This window comes from Podarcis melisellensis (genome assembly GCF_964234715.1).
Source record: "Podarcis melisellensis genome assembly, chromosome: 16".
Classification (NCBI taxonomy): Eukaryota; Metazoa; Chordata; class Lepidosauria; order Squamata; family Lacertidae; genus Podarcis; species Podarcis melisellensis.
In genome coordinates this window covers 5,377,975-5,397,991 of record NC_138533.1, presented here as the reverse complement: position 1 = coordinate 5,397,991, position 20,017 = coordinate 5,377,975, and the positions used below count along the sequence as shown (strand labels likewise).

Below are 20,017 nucleotides of genomic sequence, written 5' to 3'. Positions count from 1 at the left end.
CATTCTTAACCTGAAACTGTTCTTAAGCTGAAGCACCACTTTAGCTAATGGGGCTTTCTGCTGCCGCTGCACGATTTCTGTTCTCATCCTGAAGCAAAGTTCTTAACCAGAGGTACTATTTGTGGGTTAGCAGAGTCTGTAACCTGAAGCGTCTGTAACCCGTGGGACCACTGTATAAGTTTTGTCAAATGATGAATAGATAATACACACATGCACACTCTCTGTCCCCCATTCAGGCAAGCACAGGCGTTATCAGAGTTCAAAGACATGTCCCAAGCCAAGCAAATACATTCCAGGAGGGTTTGGACAAGAGGCATGAGCTGGGGAGTTTTGGATTTGATATCCCGCCTTTCACTCCCCTTCAGGAGTCTCAAAGCGGCTAACAATCTCCTTTCCCTTCCTCCCCCACAACAAACACTCTGTGAGGTGAGTGAGGCTGAGAGACTTCAGAGAAGTGTGACTGGCCCAAGGTCACCCAGCAGCTGCAGGTGGAGGAGCAGGGAATCGAACCCGGTTCCCCAGATTACAAGACTACCACTCTTAACCACTACACCACACTGGCTCTCTCACACTGGGGAGAACCCCAAGGGCCAGACAGTGGAGACTTCTGGCCCCCAAGCCAGAGATTCCCCATCCAATATGGTGTAGTGGTTAGAGTGTCAGACTAGGGCATGGGAGACCAGGGTTCGAATCCTCTCCTTGGCATGGGGCAGTCACTACCACTGAGCCTAACCAACCTCACAGGGTTGTTGGGACAAAATGAGGAGGAGGAGAACTGTGAATGGCACCTTTAGCTCCATGGATGAAAAAAGGGTAGGATATAAATGGGGGGGGGGATTTAGGTGTGAGGGTCCCTGCTCCCTCCCCCCAGATACAGCCAGGCTGACGTCCCAACTTCCCCATGCAGTTTCATGAGTTCTTAGAGAGCGCTGGAGTTTGGGAACTCTGCTCTCCTATATACAGAAAAATGCAAGGCTGTCATCACACAGCCAGCATTGGAGGACTTGCGTGAAGTCAGAGCGCAGTGCCCACTGGAGGATTTGCAGCGCTGCATCACAAATCTGGATTTGCATGGAGAAGGCGGGGAGAGGGGAGCAAATGAGAATGTTGTTGTTTAGTCGTTTAGTCGTGTCCGACTCTTCGTGACCCCCTGGACCAGAGCACGCCAGGCACTCCTGTCTTCCACTGCCTCCCGCAGTTTGGTCAAACTCATGTTTGTAGCTTCGAGAACACTGTCCCACCATCTCGTCCTCTGTCGTCCCCTTCTCCTTGTGCCCTCCATCTTTCCCAACATCAGGGTCTTTTCCAGGGAGTCTTCTCTTCCCATGAGGTGGCCAAAGTCTTGGAGCCTCAGCTTCAGGATCTGTCCTTCCAGTGAGCACTCAGGGCTGATTTCCTTCAGAATGGAGAGGTTTGGTCTTCTTGCAGTCCATGGGCCTCTCAAGAGTCTCCTCCAGCACCAGAATTCAAAAGCATCAATTCTGCACAATACCCATGGTCTGACTCAGTACTGGGCACCTTCCCGTGTTTCTAGACCCTTTGGCCTCATCCAGCAGGCTCTCCTTATCTTCTTCCACCACTGCCCAAACTGTAAGGGCTTTCTGGCCCCAGTGCAACATCCTCAGGCTGCACCTGGCAAATGAAAGACCCTCAGCTCCTTCCCTTCGCTGGGGGTGATGCAGAAGGGCCAGGGAGAATACGCCTGGCTCAGCAGGGGGCTCTGGTGACTCAGCACGTGGGTGTCGTGCGGCAGCTGGAGTCAAACGATGGCAACAGCGCCTGGGCAGTTTTCACTGCAGTGGGACTCGGCCTCCGTGCGGCAGCGTGCGTTCCTCTGGGCACACAGGGGTGGGGTGGGGGCGGCGTAAAGAGAGGAGGAGTGGGATGGGAAAGGCCATCGCTGTGTCTCGCCCTCCTGTGGGCGGTGGGCAGATAATCCCTCCAGCCGTGATGAGAACTGGGCACCCTGCGGCGGCCAAGTGGCTCCGCTAAGCTGCTTGCCACTGCGTCCAGCTAATCCCCGGATTAAGCCACCAGATATCAGGCCAACTACGCAGCCCTGACAGATGCAGTGGATTTCGTTTCATTTTGCTTCTTCCCCTGCAGAGATGAGATTCCTCCTTGGAAACCCTTTTACCTGCACCAGTTCACTCATATATTCATTCATATAGATGTGTGTGTGTGTCAATAAGGGATTACCACCTTCCCCTTTTTGCATCAGTCACTGTATTCACGTTCAGGACTGCACTGCGACATTCAATGCCCTCCCCCCGCTGCCGCCCTCACCAGATCACTTTGTGCCCCAGAGTCACTTCCGAAAACTAGGCGCCTCTCGCAGAAGCTGTGGGATTTCCAGGGCTCAAAATATGGCAGGCGCCACCAGCGCCCTCGTTTCTCACATGCAAGGGAGATGAGCATGGGTCTCATAGCATATCATAGACAGGGCCGGATTGGGGTTTCACGAGGCCCTAAGCTACTGAAGGTAATGGGGCCCTTTATATGTCCAGCTGTCCTTCGTCAACAACAAATTGTCGCTGTTTTTTTGTGTTGAATATATGCTATATGGTAATTTATGGAGCTAATAGGTATCTAAAGCCTTTTGTGCATGTTGCCATGCAATCTGTCCGTGCAGAATGTAGGCACCCTATAAAGGTAAAGGTAAAGGGACCCCTGACCATTAGGTCCAGTCATGACCGACTCAGGGGTTGTGGTGCTCATGTCGCTTTACATGTCGAGGGAGCCAAAGTACAGCTTCCGGGTCATGTGGCCAGCAGGACTAAGCCACTTCTGGCGAACCAGAGCAGTGCACGGAAACGCCGTTTACCTTCCTGCCGGAGTAGTACCTATTTATCTACTTGCACTTTGACATGCTTTCGAACTGCTAGGTTGGCAGGAGCAAGGAGCTCACCCCGTCGTGGGGATTCGAACCACCGACCTTCTGATCAGCAAGTCCTAGGCTCTGTGGTTTAACCCACAGTGCCACCCGTGTCCCATAATTGTTTTTGGAGTTAAGTTGAAAAGGTCTCTCTCTCTCTCTCTCTCTCTCTCTCTCTCTCTCTCTCTCTCTCTCTCTCTCACACACACACACACACACACACACACACACACAAATGCCATAAGCCATGGCTGAATGCAGGGCAGGCGCTATGGCCTGGGTAGATGGGGCCACCAAGATAAAACCCCCAGATGTCAAGGGACTTCTACTGCGAACGAGAGGATTTTTACAGGGAGAAGCGGGAGGGAGAGCCGGGAGGCAGAGTGTACGCAGCAGAGAGTGAGGTCTATTTTTATCCTGCCTTCTCCATAAATCTGAACTGCAGTCACAGGGCTTGGATGCGGCTGAGCGATGGGAAGTGACAAACGGGAGGAATAAGACAGCAGTTTTTCAGCCGCCCAATCCCAGCAGGGTGAAATAGGGGTGGGGGGGTGTTGGGAAATAATGACATCAGCAGAATGAGAAGAGCCTTCATCTGGCGCGCGCGCACAGAGAGAGACAGACCGCTTCCCACCTTCAGAAACACCTTTCAAAAACACGAGACCAGTGGAAGCATGGACTTACTTCTCCCTTTTTCTCTTGGAAAAAGGGCTCGCTCTAAACAATGTGCTGAAGTTTGGCAGCGCACAGGGCTGTGGGAAGCTGCATTTCACTGAAGCAGACCATTAGGGTGCATCTAGCTCAGTATTAGGGATGCGGGTGGCGCTGTGGATTAAACCACAGAGCCTAGGACTTGCCGATCAGAAGGTCGGTGGTGCTTCGAATCCCCGCGACGCGGTGAGCTCCCGTTGCTCGGTCCCTGCTCCTGCCAACCTAGCAGTTCGAAAGCACGTCAAAGTGCAAGTAGATAAATAGGTACCACTCCAGCGGGAAGGTAAACGCCGTTTCCATGCGCTGCTCTGGTTCGCCAGAAGCGGCTTAGTCATGCTGGCCACATGACCCGGAAGCTGTAAGCCGGCTTCCTCGGCCAATAAAGTGAGATGAGCGCCGCAACCACAGAGTCGGCCACGACTGAACCTAACGGTCATGGGTCCCTTTACCTTAAGCTCAGTATTGTCCACACTGACTGGCAGCAGCTGTTCAGAGTTTCAGGCAGGGAGGTCTCTCCCAGCCCTACCTAGAGATGTTGAACCTGCTGCTTGTAAAGCTTGTCTATCAAGACCTGAGCGGCTGTCATTGCAATTTTAAACCCCCTGAAATCCTGCCATTTCTCAAGCTTCAAGGACGTTTTCATAATCTTTACAGCAACCCTGTAAAATGTGTTGTTGCTGATGGTGCCAACCCTGGGAGACTGCAGTCAAATCCAACACTCAATATTCTTGATAGTAAATTTAGGGGCTAATGACCATAGAGCTGTATTGCTGGTAGGCAGAGACCCAGACCATAGAAACGTGATTGGTAGAAAGGGCTCTGTGTGATGTCATTTCCCCTCCTCTATCGAGCAGGAAGAATCAAAGAAGTATCTCCTGTTCCCTTTCGCTCTCTCCTTCTCCTCAGCCAGCCAAGGAAGAGGACCTCCCTCTGACTTTTATTTCAATATCAGTATTTTACCTGCATAGTTTTTACTGAAGAAGAAGCTGAGAACCAATGCATGGCTATGAGTAAGTAAATCATACTTGAAACTTCTCAGTTTGTTGTCTGATTCTTTGTTAAGCAGGGTAAGAATACGGAGAGCCAGCTTGCTTCGCAGCGGGACTTAATTAAAATAAGACTTTGCAGACTGTTCATATTTGCTTTCCATTTTTCTGCTAAGGATGGGACTTTAAACTCTGCTCGGTGCATGTTCAACCCACACACGTGGGCGCCTGGAAGGATAAATTGCAATTAATATATCCTCTCCTATCTATTAAAACCCACCCTGCACCATCTTCACCCCCAAATTGCAGATCTGGAAGGGGTTTGGTGCTAAGAGAACCGCCGGTGGTTTGGATAAATCCTTACAACAGCCCTTTGAAGTGGACCGGCGTTGTCATTCTGAAATTTCAGACTGAGGCTGAGCAGCACGATGCCTTAGGGCTGACCGCAGAGGTCCATGGCCCAGTCACGATCCTAACTACAAACATTTGGGAGCCACTGGCATGTGGGGGAGTGTAGCATAAACTCCTTTCTTTTTCCCCTCTGTTGGTCAGTGCCCAACCAGATGTTCCAAAGGGAAGAAACACAAGTAGGGCTTTCACTCTTGCTAGAAGCTCAGCCTTGCCCTCACCGGTTCTGGAAGGCTCCTATAGAAGGGTCCCGTATGCACAGAGACTTTGCGCCTGCCCATTAGGGGAAATAGGAAGCCCCAAATGTATATTTTTTAGATGTCTTTTTTTGTTGAGATCCGTAGAGACACCATTGATCCTTTGCTGAAGAGGCTCGCCAATCGTTCAGACAAGTCTAAACTTAAAATTCTCTCCTCTTAGGCAAAGATCACAAGACAACCTGGCTGGTAGCCAGATTCTGTGCCCAGATTTGTAGGCACAGATCATCCTCTAGAATAAAATAGCTTACTAGGGAAATGCTGAAGTTGCCCTTTGGGGTGCCTCAGGGTCAATTTTTTATGGTAGCCCAAATCTCAGTTGTACGGGTGTATGTATATATCTCAGTTTTAACTCATGAGCTATTGCTGCAATCTGCTCCGATTGTTTATTTTATCTTTATGAACACTGTTCTTATTGTGTTATGTTATGTGAGCTGGTCTTTGCCTGTAATAAATTATCTATCTATCCAAAGGGAAACCAAGCAGGACCTGAGCAAAGATTCCTTGAGTACAAGATCCCTTTGGTGTTCAGCAACTGCTATTCAGAAGCATCGTTGCCTCTGATGGTTGGAGGTAAAGGTAAAGGGACCCCTGACCATTAGGTCCAGTTGTGGCCGACTCTGGGGTTGCGGCGCTCATCTCGCTTTATTGGCCGAGGGAGCCGGTGTACAGCTTCCAGGTCATGTGGCCAGCATGACTAAGCCACTTCTGGTAAACCAGAGCAGCGCACAGAAACACCATTTACCTTCCCGCTGGAGTGGTACCTATTTATCTACTTGCATTTTGATGTGCTTTCAAACTGTTAAGTTGGCAGGAGCAGGGACCGAGCAACGGGAGCTCACCCCGTCGCGGGGATTCAAACCGCCGACCTTCTGATCGGCAAGTCCTAGGCTCTGTGGTTTAACCCACGGCGCCACCTGCGTCCCTGATGTTTGGAGGTAGAGCATAGCTATTCTGGCAGGTAGCCATCAGTAGCCCTCTCCACCTCCATGAGTCTGTCCAATCCTCTTTAATCCAGTGTTTAACTCCACGCTGTGTGAAGAAGTCCTTTCTTTCGTCTGCCCCAAATCACCCAACATCCATCTTCACTGGAGCTCCTCAGTCATCCAGCCCTCCCTCCCCCAGTGCCACCCCACCATGAAAGGACAAATCTCTGCCTTTTCGGAGCATCCCTCTAGTCTCATCATTTGCATGAGTCACAGCTTGCTTCTCTCTCTCTCCCTCCCTCCCTCCCTCCTGCTCCAAACCATGCTGATTAGGAATGGCAGGTTGCTCAGGGCTTGCTAAAAAGCAATTTAGGGGCTAAGGGTGGGTGGCAGAGAGGAAAACAGAAAGAGAAGAAGACGTGCGTTTTCTCCTCGCCCTTAATCAACTGCTGGGAGAAATCCCCTCCTGATGAACTCTTGGCTTGGCAAAACATTGCCCCTTCTCCACCCAGAAATCCACCTGATGCAGCCACAGCGCTACAAATAAGTTTGGGGGCAGATCCACGCCATATATTCAAAGCACACTCAATGCACATTTAAAGTGCACAGGGAAATCTCTCGGGGTGAGAGGCTGGGGGAAAAGAGGGACACTCCCCGTGTGTGAGCTGGGAGCACATACTCTTTCCTGTACGGCTCAAAAGTTAAGATATACAGTGATACCTCGGGTTAAGTACTTAATTCGTTCCAGAGGTCTGTTCTTAACCTGAAACTGTTCTTAACCTGAAGCACCACTTTAGCTAATGGGGCCTCCTGCTGCCGCCGCGCTGCCGGAGCCCAATTTCTGTTCTTATCCTGAAGCAAAGTTCTTAACCTGAAGCACTATTTCTGGGTTAGCGGAGTCTGTAACCTGAAGTGTATGTAACCCGAGGTACCACTGTAATGTGAAATGTGTAAATAAAACTGTATCAAAAACATGCACAGCTTTCCCAAAGAACACTGGGAATTGTAGTTTCACCCTTTGCGGTGCTACATTTCCCAGCACCCCTAGCAAGCCACAGTTCCCAGGATTCTTGGGGGCGGAGAGGTAAGCTCTACTGTAAATGTAAGACATGGCTTCAGTTTGAGGCTGACCACCTGGAAGGAAATATTGACTGTACTTGACTGTGTTGACAGACTGTGTTGACATAAGAGCTCTTGTGCTCAGTTCTTGCTTGCGGGTTTCCCAAAAGACGCATCTGGTTGGCCACTGTGAGAGCAGGATGCTGGACCAGATGGGTCATGGGCCTGATCCAGCAGGGCTGCTCTTATGTGCTTCCATCACTTGCAGAGGATGGCGGGGTCTCCTGCCAATCAGCTGGTCGCCAGTATCTCCAAGGCGCTGTTGCTTTGCTGAGGTGGTTTGATTTCCAGCGGAGCAGGCAAAGGAAAAACAGGCTGTCCTTGTGACACCAGGCGACTGACAGGTTGTGGGACACAGGTGCACACACGACCTGCTTGTGATCTCTGCTGATGGGGTGATAAGGGCAGGCTTACACAGCAACCCCCAAACTGGTTAAACAATTCTCCCCGTTCAGCCACATTGCCTGACAGAGGGAGAGGAGTCGCCATCCATCCAACTCTGCCTCTTTCAGAGCCAGCTATTCCCGGCATCTGCTCCCTGGCAGGAACGCAAGCGGGTCATCTTCGGTCGAGGACGCTCCGAGTTCAGGAAGGGAAGACGGAGGAGGAGGAGGAGGAGGAGTTGATGGAGAGCTGGCAGAAAGAATCCCAAGAGGTTTCCCAGTTGCTGCCAGGCCAAGTTAGTGATGGCTTGAAGAACAGGCTCTCTGCGTGGATCTTTGGCAAGGGGGAGCTGCGGCTGACTTGGCCCCGATCCACAAGGCGTGCCAGAGCTCAGCCTGCCAAAAACAAGATGCTGGCAGGTTCCTATTTAAATCAGTCCTTTAATCAGAACTGTGGGGACTGGAATCTTAGCTTATAGGAAAGGCTATATGAGGCTTCAATCCCCAGCATCTCTCTGGGCAGAGATGAAAACCCAGAGAGCTGCTGCCAGCCCGTGTAGGCAACACTGGATGCCCCAATAGCTGGATTGGGTATAAGGCAGCTTCTCTTGTTCCTGTTTTAAATCAGCCCTTTGCTCGGAACCATGAGGACTAGAGTATTGCTTTTTAGGGTAAGGGCTGTAGCTCAGTGGTAGAACACCTGCTTCGCATGCAGAAGGTCCTGGGTTCAAGCCCCATTTCCAGGTAAGCACTGGGAAGCGGTCCACCTCCGAAACGGCGGAGAGCTGCTGCCAGACCGAGCAGACAACACTGGCCTAGATGGGCCCCGTTGCTCTGACTCACTTCTATGATTCGATGAACAGAGAGACAGTGAAGACCCTCTCTCTCTCTCTCTCTCTCCATAGCCTCTAGGCCAAAGGGAACCCCCTCCCCGGCCCCAATTTGGGGGCCTGTGGGAATGCGATGTCCTGTCTCTGCAGGCGTTCAGCAGGGGACATCAGCCTTGCCGCAGTGCGGTCTGTGCGGAAAAGCCGGTGTCAGTTTTGCCTCGAAACGCCAGCGTTCTCCCCCATGCACATCGCCCCCATAGGCCCTCCTCACTTTGGCACCCCCGCAAAAAAGCACGGTTTCCTCTGCTTCCCCCTCCCGCCACAGTTCCTTTTCAGAGGGATATAATCCTGCCTAAGCTTTTCCGCCACAGCAACCAGGGCCTCCGCGGTGCCTTGTGAAGCAGGGAGATAAGCTTGGGGGCCACTGCGATTCTGACACATTATTCCTAAATTAGGAATGGGGAGGGGGGAACGAGAGAGAGAGAGAGAGAGAGAGAGGAGGCGATGAGTCACAACCTTGCCGCATTCCGCTCTCAAGCCTGGAGCAGAAATCCGGACTGATCACACCAGTGCAAAACTCAGCCGGGCCCAATTCGCCCCCTGCCTCTCAGGATTGCTTCAACCCCGGCCTCTGAGCATGCAGCGATGTCCCTCTGCTTCAAGCCAGTTTTGCCGCATGAGATGGCCGAGTTAGGGATTAAGGCTGCGATGGGTTTTTTGTCGTCATCGCGATTCTATGGGGCTCCCCGCCTTTCAGTCCAGGCCATCGGGAAATGGCTGCTGTGAGGTCTGGTCTGTTTGCCAAAGCATTGTTGCGTTTATCGCTTTTTAAGATGGCGGTGATGTATACTGCGCTTCTACTATGTTCTTGAGGTTGGTGGCTGCCTTGCGTTTTAATGAACTGTATTATTGTAGCTTAATGTGGTCTCCCACGCTTGGATCCTGCATGCTAAGGGATGGGTTGCCAATGCAATAAATAGTCAAGGCTGATGTTGAAAGTCCCACAATCCTGCGTGTAATAAGCGAGCTTGACAACAAGAAGAAGAAATTGGATTTGATATCCCGCTTTATCACTACCCGAAGGAGTCTCAAAGCGGCTCACATTCTCCTTTCCCTTCCTCCCCCACAACAAACACTCTGTGAGGTGAGTGGGGCTGAGAGACTTCACAGAAGTGTGACTGGCCCAAGGTCACCCAGCAGCTGCATGTGGAGGAGCGGGGAAGCGATCCTGGTTCACCAGATTACGAGACTACTTCTCTTAACCACTACACCACACTGGCTTTGGAGTGTGATGTACACTGACAAGGAGAAGGCACTGACTTCAAAAGAACATCAGAAGAGCCCAGATGCTGGATCAGCTGCCCAAGGGGTCTGCCTAGTCCAGCATCTTGTTCTCACAGAGGCCAAATGCACTAAAGAGGCTAAGAATCCAGATAGACTGCCTGTGGACCTGGAGGTTTCATAATGACCCAAGAAGAGCACAGCTGCTGAATCAAGCTGAAGAGGCCCATCTAAGTCTAGCATCCTTTTCTCACACTGGCCAACGAGATGCCCAAATGGGGAACCCACAAGCGGGGACCTGAGTGCGAGAGCCCTCTCCCCATTTGTTACTCCCAGAAACTGGTATCCAGGGGCATGCTGCCTCCAACAGCCATTGTGGCTAGTGGCCTCACCCTCCTCTGGTGAATTTGTCTAAGTCATCAGGCCAAAGGAGGCCCATCACATCCAACCTCCTGTTCTCACAGTGGCCAAATGCCCCTAAGAATCTAAGAGTTTAGATAGACTGTCTCTGGACCTGGAGGCTCCATCAAGACATGAGAAGGGCCTGATGGATTAGGCAAATGGCCCCCCATTTCCCTGTTCTCACAGTGGTCACCCAGATGCCTCTCCGGGAAGCGCATAGGCAGGACCTGAGTGCAACAGCCATGCTCTCCCTGTCTGTGATTTGCAGCCGCTGCCCCCGATAGAGGAGGCAGAACTTCACCATCATGGCTAGTAGCCATCGGCAGCCTTTTTCTCCATCCATTTTTCTGAACTCCTTTAAAAATTGTGTTGATTGATACACCATGCGGCAGCGAATTCTATACTCCAGGGTGTGTCTCAGTCTGTGTCCAGACTGTTTAACATCCTGGCACTTGAAGGCAATTCCGCAAAACGAGATGGTCAGGGTTAAGGATGAGCCGCTTTGAACTCCATGTGGAGTAGAGGGCGTCTATGGTTTCAGAGCAATCTCCATGTGAAAACCAAAACAAGAATGCCCTGAACGTAGAAAGCTAGCATATCAAATGGACGGCTATACAAAGCCAATGTCTCCCTGAAGTCCTAACTCACTACAAGTTTTTATTGTTAAGAGGCGGGGGAGAGGGGAGTGTAGAGGAGTGTTTACAATTAATTACAAACCTCATCACTCACACACACGCTGCCCAACATCTGCCGACTCACTATGCCTAATGGTAAGACCAGAGTTTGGACGTTGTTTCAGCACCAGCCATGCTTCGACTAAGTGTCCTCCTCTACGCAGTGTCACGTTCCTGGGATCAGGCTCCCTTTACTTATTATTTGTATTTACTGTATTGTATTTCTCTCCCACCTTTTTCTCCAAGCAGCTCAAGGTGTGGTACATGGTTCTCCCTTCCGTCTCATTTAATCCTCACAAGAACCCTGTAAGGTAGGTTAGGCTGAGAGGCAGCGACAGGCACAAAGTCACAGCCAGTGAGCTTCACTCCTGGGCAAGTTGGGGATTTGAACCCTGGTCTCTCCCAGGTCCTGGTCCAACACCCTAACTGCTACATCACCACTAGCACTTCTCCTTCAGGCAGGGGGTGGAGTGAGAGAGGGAATTCCCCATACCCTGCCCCAGATGTGCATACTGAACCAGAAGAAGCCCTTGCAGAAGAGGAGGCTGTTGGGCCGGTAGCCATTCAGCCCGAGGAGATGGCGGTGCTGTCCTCTAGCTACTGCTCTAAAGCTCCAAGCAAAACTTCACCCTCCCCTGCTCTGTTGGAGTTGATGTCTGCTAAAACATCTTGAACCCCTTCCTCCCACAGAAGGCGGGGCTAGCTGCTCAGATAGAATTACCTATTTATGTATCCGTTCTGGCTGGTGCTGAAACAACATCCAAGCTTTGCTCTCATGCATCCCTGCATGGAGCTGTCCAGGGTGCTGCTGAGACCTCATCTCCATATTACTGAGGTTGTCATTCAAGACACAACACGGCAAGTGTCCCTGTATTTGTGCCAGAAGCGGGGATAACCAGTGGGTTGTCTTACAGGTGCTGTGGGACTATGACTCCCATCATCCTTGACTCTTGGTCGCTCTGTCTTGGACGGATGGGAGCTGTAGTTCAACAACCCCTAGAGGGCACCATGTTGGAGATCCCTGTGCTAGGGTCCGCCGGCTTACCCTCTGCCTAAAACCCATGCAAACAGCTTACAGAGACTATCAACGAGGCTTTTTCAAACTTGAATTTCGCACTTGTGTGCTATCTTGGGGCAGGTGGAGTTGTCTGAAAGGCAGCGTACAGTGGACGCTCAGGTTGTGAAAGTGATCCGGGTGGGAAGCACATTCGCAACCCACAGCGCCGCATCTGCGCACGTGAAGGTTGCAATTTGGCGCTTCTGTGCATGCACAAAGCGTGATTTAGCGCTTCTGTGAATGCACAGGCGCTGAAACCCCGAAATCCGGAAGTAACCCATTTTGGTACTTCCAGGTTTGGCATGGTGTGCAACCTGAAATCGCACAACTCAAAGCATCTGTAACCCGAGGTATGCATCTACACATAAATGCCAACCTATATCCCAGCCCCTTAAATCCAACATCAAGCTGCTGCCAGTACCAGCAGCCCATTTTCTCCTTGGTTGGGGAGACTTACCCAGCATGCCTTTATTGGAGTCCGACAAGCACATATCCTTCTCAGCGCTGGGAAGGACAAAGCCCACCACGAAGATCTCCACCCCGTCAGCCATGAGGGCCAGCCCCAGCACAAAGTACAGCGTCCACTGGAACCTCCCGTGTCCACATTCCTGGAGGATCAGCTCATACTGCTGGGCCAGCTCTTCCTTCTCCTTCTTCTTCTCCCCTTCCAGGTCGTCAAAGTCCCTGAACTCGCTCACCACCTCCTGGTTGGCCGTCAAGTGGTCCCCACCCTTGAGGGAGTCGTTCCGGGGGATGCCCTGGTACTCCCCTTCGTAGATCTCGTCGTCCTCGTCGTGGCCCTCGGTGGCGTCGCTAGAGGCCCCCTCGTCGTCCACTGCCGGCTCCCCACGATAGTAGCCATCCTGGGGCTGGTAGTCCTCGTCGTCGTCGTCCTCCTCAAAGCGAGCGTAGGAGCGCTTTGTGTACTCATCCTGCACCCGGTCCACCCCTTTGCCTACCTTCTTGGTGGCGTGCTTCTTCACTTCCTTGGCAATGTCTTTCGCCCCGCGGATGAAGGCGGTCCGGTCTCTGAAACCTTCATCCATGGTTTTCTGGCGCTTTGGGGGTCAAAGGGAGAGGAATATACTCGGGAGGTCTTCTCAGTTCAACACCCAGAACGGGTGGACAGCTCCTTCTGAATAAGAGAATTCTGCAGAGTCTTCCCAGTTCAGCACCCAGAAAGTGTGGACAGCTCCTTCCCTTTGTTGGCAGAGAAATGCACTCCAGAGGACTAAGCTTGTCTTTTCAGTTCAGCACCCAGAAAGGGTGGACAGCTCCTTCCTTCCGAATAAGAGAAACCTGCAGGGTCTTCTCAGTTCAGCACCCAGAAAGGGTGGATAGCTCTGTCCACTTGGAGGGTTATACACGCAAATTACAAGGCTAACTTGAGGCCTTCCAGCAGGCGGTTGAGAGCCACTTCGAGGGCTGTCCTCTGCCAGGCTGAATCCCCCATCCGTCTAAGTCCAAGCTTGCCTTGGGGGAGCCAACGGGCCAGTGGAGGGAGTCGCTCCTTCTGCGTGGGTGGTGATGGGCCTGCAAGGACGACAAAGCAAAAACCGGAACACTTCAGACATGGAACGAAGGACAAGAGCACATTCACACTGAAGGGAGGCTGTAAATCATTCTAACCGGACACTGAGGCCCAGCGCTGAGGGCCTTCTGGCAGTTCCCTCGCTGCAAAAAGCCAAGTTACAGGGAACCAGGCAGAGGGCCTTCCCAGTGGTGGCACCCGCCCTGTAGAATGCCCTCAAACCAGATGTCAAAGAGAAAAATAACTACCAAACTTTTAGAAGACATCTGAAGGCAGCCCTGTTTAGGGAAGCTTTTAATGTTCAATAGGTTATTGTATCTTAGTGTTGGAGAGGGCTCATCTCCAGGAATTCCGGGGTCTGCTCTCGCAGAAATAAAAATTACATACATCAATATTTCGTTTATTTGTTATTTACCATCTTATTTCCTCCCAAACATTCCGTACAAAAGACACATATGTACAGACACACACACAAAAATGAAAAATAATAATAAATGATCATAATGAAAGTAAATATTCCCCCCCCCCTTTTATCTTACAAAATCTTTTCTTCAATTTTGACTTCCTGTCAAGTCCCTTCGCGTATGTTTTATCTTACAATCGAATGTACACAAAACAATACAAAACAGTGCTAAGTACATATTTCGAAAGCTCCAGACTTATCCCCAGCCCCCCTCTCCAAAAAATTATACCTCCAACACATAGTTGAACTATGGAACTCCCTCCCACAACAGCTCTGAACACCAGTTGCTGGGAGCCACAGGAGAGGAGAGTGTTGCCCTTGGGCTCAGGTCCCGCTTGAGGGTTTCTTACATCATCTGGCTGGCCACTGTGAGTACAAGATGCTGGACCAGATGGGGCCCCTTTGGCCTAATCCAGCAGGACTCTTCCTATGTTAATAACATAGGATGGGGACCCACACACACACACACAAAACCCAACCCTAGGCATTGAATGAGAATGCCCCCCCTCCCTGCATTAAGGGCATCTGTTCTTTCTGCAGGGGGAAAAGCATTTTAACATCCCCCAATAGGCAGCAGGCAAGACCCAATTCCCAAAAACAAATCAAGCGCGCAATTTGCTGGAATGAAAAGGCCCAGACAACGAAGCTCCCTTGCTGCGGCAAGGGAGAAATAAACCTGCCGTTGTATATTTTTAATATGCTTGTTATTCGTGAACTATGGCGCTGCACTCCTGAACTGTGAAAACTCAGCCGTTGTAAATAAAGCTGATTCTGGAGTTTTTGTTTTAGCAGAAGGGTGTGTGTGGTGTGTGTGTGTGTTTTGGAAAGTGGGGAGGTACAGTGAGAAGTATTTGAATGGTAAAGGGAAAGGGACCCTTGACCATTAGGTCCAGTTGCGGCGCTCATCTCGCTTTACAGGCCGAGGGAGCCGGCGTACAGCTTCCGGGTCATGTGGCCAGCATGACTAAGCCTCTTCTGGCAAACCAGAGCAGCGCACGGAAACGCCATTTACCTTCCCACTGGAGCGGTACCTATTTCTCTACTTGCACTTTGACGTGCTTTCGAACTGCTAGGTGGGCAGGAGCAGGGACCGAGCAACGGAAGCTCACCCCGCTGCAGGGATTTGAACCGGTGACCTTCTGATCAGCAAGGCCACATCCCTCATTTGAACGGTAGGGTTATGCCATTTGACTTGTAGCACAGTCTTCTCAAAGTGGGCAGATTCCTCCAGGAAGCCCACAGCCCAGTCATGGTGACGAGAGCCCTCACTGTGACTCAGAAGAACAGATAATCATATAGAAGGGACCCCAAGGGTCATCTAGTCCAACTCCGTGGAATACAGGAACCACAGCTAAGGAATCCCTGGCAGATGGCCACCCAACCTCTGCTTACCACATACCTACGGGACCGCCTCTCCTGGTATGCCCCACGGAGGACCTTAAGGTCCACAAATGACAACACTTTGGAGGTCCCTAGTCGCAAGGTGGTTAGATTGGTCTCAACCAGGGCCAGGGCCTTTTCAGTACTGACCCCATTTGGTGGAACGCTCTGTCACAAGAGACTAGGGCCCTGCGGGACTTGACATCTTTCTGCAGGGCCTGCAAGACAGAGCTGTTCCACCTGGCCTTTTGTTTGGACTCAGTTTGACCCTTATGTTTCCCTCCCCTTATGGTTTTCATCTATGGGCTATTTTTAAAATGAGGCTGCATTTTACATTGCATTTTAACCTGTATTTTAAATTGGTTTCCCCCCCCCATTATGTTTTTACTGTAATTTTACTGGTGTTAGTCACCCTGAGCCTGGCTTTGGCAAGGGAGGGCAGGGTATAAATAAAAATGTTGTTGTTGTTGTTATATTATTATTATTATTATTATTATTATTATTATTATTAAGACATCTGAAGGCAGCCCTGTTTATGGAAGCTTTTAATGTTTAACAGACCACTGTATTTTAATACTCTGTTGGAAGCCGCCCAGAGTGGATGGGGGGGCCCAGCCAGATGGGCTGGGTAAAAATAATATTATATTATTATTATTATTATTATTATTATTATTATTATTATTATTATTATTATTATTTAAAACCTCCAAGGAAGGAGAGACCACCATCTTCCAAGGGAGCCCTTTCCACTGTTGAACAACCCTCAGAAAGTTCTTTCCAAGGTTGAGTCGGAATCTCCTTTTTTGCCACTTGAATCTATTGGTTCAGACCCTTCAGATATTTGAAAATGGCTGTCATATGTCTTCTGCATCATCTCTCCTGCAAGCCTTCCTGATATTGCTGGACCCCAACTCCTGGCCATTGCCTACGTTCTCTGCTAAGACCAATGGGAGTTGGTGTCCAGCAACAATATGGCCACATTACAAGTGAACAGTGAAGCCAAGCAGCCCATAACAAGCCTTATGTTTTATTAAAATTAAGCGGCAGCGTTTATCCAAGATGTTCGCATCAGGCTCGCAGCCAGACAGGCACCCAGGCCGGGAGCCAAACAGCACCCGAAGGGGAGAAGGTGGGGAGATCTTTCCACATCCTTGTTCAATGTCAGCCTTAAAACAAAGAGGAAGTGTTGTCTAGTGGTTAGAGCATTGGCCTAGAAGCTGGGAGAGACCACAGCTCAAATCACACACACTCAGACATGAAGCTCATTGCGTCTGACCTTCAGCCAGACACTGTCTCTCAGCCTCACAGGGTTGTTGTTGGGAGGGGGGGTCTTAAATGACAACAAGGACCTGGGAGACCAGGGTTTGAATCGCTCCACTTAACCAACCTTGCAGGGTTGTCGTGAGGATTGAATGGAGGGGAGGGGAGATCCATATACAGTAGTACATCAGGTTACAGACGCTTCAGGTTACATACGCTTCAGGTTACAGACTCCGCTAACCCAGAAATAGTGCTTCAGGTTAAGAACTTTGCTTCAGGATGAGAACAGAAATCATGCTCCGGTGGCAGCAGGAGGCCCCATTAGCTAAAGTGGTGCTTCAGGTTAAGAACAGTTTCAGGTTAAGTACGGACCTCCGGAACGAATTAAGTACTTAACCTGAGGTACCACTGTGCACCCCCTTGAGCTCCTTGGGGAAAAGGATGTGGTAGAAAGGCCATAAAATAAATGAATTGGGATTTTGTTGTGGTGGCAGTGGCAGCGTTTGTTGCTGCTTTCAATATTAACTTTTTGTACCTCTATTTTAGATCCTGTGCTTTACGTGGAAATTGTTTAATTTGGCTGTGTACTTTTTGGCGTTTTATTCATAGCCTGTTATTACTTTTGCTACGCTTATAATTATGTGATTTTTTGTTCGTGCCGTTAATAATAATAATAATAATAATAATATATTATTTTTACCCAGCCCATCTGGCTTGGCCTCCCCAGCCACTCTGGGCGGCTTCCAACAGAGTATTAAAATACAGTGGTCTGTTAAACATTAAAAGCTTCCGTAAACAGGGCTGCCTTCAGATGTCTTCTAAAAGTCTGGTAGTTGTTGTTCTCTTTGACATCTGGTGGGAGGGTGTTCCACAGGGCGGGTGCCACTACCGAGAAGGCCCTCTGCCTGGTTCCCTGTAACTTGGCTTCTCGCAATGAGGGAACCGCCAGAAGGCCCTCGGAGCTGGACCTCAGTGTCCAGGCAGAATGATGGGGGTGGAGACACTCCTTCAGATAAGCCACCTTGAGCATGGTTATAACCACGGAAAGCAGGCAAGCCAATAAAATTATGTTCATGGTGTTATGTGAACCTTGGCTAAGAATTTACCGTTCTTCCAGACATCCTTACATAAGAACAGCCCTGCTGAATCAGGCTCAGGGCACCCACCACCCGGATGCCCCAAAGGGAAGCCCATGAGCAGGATATGACCACCTTCTCCCCTCCATTATTTTGTCAAAACATTTGTTAACCCCCCCCCCTCAGAGGGCATCCCCCTGTTTCTAGACAGCTGAGCATTTAGGACGTTCGCTTATCAACAAGAGATGAAACTGAAATGAAAAGGAGGAGGGGAGGAAACACGTCACTGATAAATCCTGTGGGCCGTGAAATGGATTTTTAAATTTTATTTTAACTAGAGGAACCAGCTGGCTCAAAGAATCTCGGTCCCACTTTTTATTTTATAATCGCCTGCCCCAGGGAAGAGGGGAAGCAAGGGGAGTCGGCGAAGAGATTTACCAGGATGAATGCAAGTATCCCACAGTTTGCCAAGCAACCCTGCTCCCTCTCTCTCTCTCTCTCTCTCTCTCTCTCTCTCTCTCTCTCCTCTGCTCGAAATAGGATGCTATTTTTAAGCACTGGTAGCAGAAGCATGTCTGGTAGGAAGAGGAACAGGCAGGTTATGCATGAACAGATGTCTGAGTATGGATGTATACAAGGTTTTTAAAAAATACAAAACAGACACTTGTCCGGTCGCCTGTAGCAAGCTTAAAGGACCGGCCAGTGAATTTTGGAGCAAAATACACCTTTCTGATTTGTTACGTTCCCATTTAGTAAAGGTAAAGGTACCCCTGCCCGTACGGACCAGTCGTGTCCGACTCTAGGGTTGTGCGCCCATCTCACTTAAGAGGCCGGAGGCCAGCGCTGTCCGGAGACACTTCCGGGTCATGTGGCCAGCGTGACAAGCTGCATCTGGCGAGCCAGCACGGCACACGGAAACGCCGTTTACCTTCCCGCTAGTAAGCGGTCCCTATTTATCTACTTGTACCCGGGGGTGCATTCGAACTGCTAGGTTGGCAGGCACTGGGGCCGAGCAACAGGAGCGCACCCCGCCGCCGCGGGGATTCGAACCGCTGACCTGACAATCGGCAAGTCCTAGGCACTGAGGTTTTACCCACAGTGCCACCCGCATCCCTCCGTCCCCATTTACATGTCTCTAATAACTGAACAGGGACGCGGATGGCGCTGTGGGTCAAACCACGGAGCCTAGGACTTGCTGATCAGAAGGTCAGCGGTTCAAATTGCCGTGACGGGGTGAGCTCCCGTTGCTCGGTCCCAGCTCCTGCCAACCTAGCAGTTCGAAAGCACCTCAAAGTGCAAGTAGATAAATAGGTACCACTCCAGCGGGAAGGTAAATGGCGTTTCTGTGCGCTGCTCTGGTTTGCCAGAAGCGGCTTAGTCCTGCTGGCCACATGATCCGGAAGCTATACGCCGGCTCCCTCAGCCAATAAAGCGAGATGAGTGCCACAACCCCAGAATCAGGCACGACTGGACCTAATGGTCAGGGGTCCCTTTAGCTTTACCTAATAACTGAACAAAGAAGTATATCATAGAATCATGGGAGTGTAGAGCTGGAAGGGACCCCAAAATCATCTAGTCCAACCCTCTGCAGTACAGGAATCCTGCCCATAGCCATCCCTGGGTGAGCTTGAACCAATAACCTTTTGTTTAACAGCCAGACGCACGACCCATTGTACCACCTATAAATGCATGAATGGATTTCTGAATGTGGATATAGATAAGGTGGGTTGGCTGGAGTTTTTTAAGCCATTTGTCTGAATGCCTGCGGTGAGTCGAAACTGCTTACAGAGAACCAGACATCTTTAACTAAAATATGCTTTTTCCCGTTGGTTATGTCCCCATTTCCGGGCCATCATGGATACTAGCCAAGTAGAGCCAGCCTATCTTTTGCTCGGGAAACCAGAGTTTAATGGGCCAGAAAGGGATAGCTAAGTCGCTAGGAGCATGAGAATCTTAATCTCAGGGTTGTGGGTTTGGGCAAAAAAAATCCCTGCATCGCGGGGGGTTGGACTAGATGACCCTCAAGGTCCCTTCCGACTCTACAATTCTATGATTCTATGATAATGCATCCTATATGGTTTTGGACTACAACACCCATCAGCTCCCGGCCAGTATGGCAAAACTGCACACTCTGGCACACCCATACTATCTGGAGTTGTAGTCCAAGAAGATCATCTAGGGGGCGCCAAGTTGGGAATAGCTGGTTGGATGGGTGGGTTTCCTCCGTTGGGAACTGAAATGTACACATAGATCATCCTTGGGGTTGCAGAGATATTGGGAGAGGTCAGGAGAGCCTGAACCAAAGGATTGACTATGCTCAGTTACAGATATGCCTTATCTATCTATCTATCTATCTATCTATCTATCTATCTATCTATCTATCTATCTATCTATCATC

General features: G+C 50.3%; 1 protein-coding gene and 1 long non-coding RNA gene across 2 annotated transcripts in view; one reads left to right on the top strand and one right to left on the bottom strand.

Moving 5' to 3' along the window:
* Positions 1–20,017, top strand: part of LOC309358751 — a 129,329-nt gene that overhangs the window by 70,175 nt on the left and 39,137 nt on the right. The gene's annotated exons all lie outside the window — the stretch shown is intronic.
* The window catches only part of SV2A (synaptic vesicle glycoprotein 2A), a 49,408-nt gene that overhangs the window by 20,310 nt on the left and 9,081 nt on the right, over positions 1–20,017 (bottom strand). The window contains exon 2 of the mRNA XM_081891457.1: positions 12,367–13,442. Coding sequence (XP_081747583.1) covers positions 12,367–12,955 — 589 coding nt within the window. The 5' untranslated portion in view covers positions 12,956–13,442. The remainder of the gene's footprint in view (positions 1–12,366; positions 13,443–20,017) is intronic.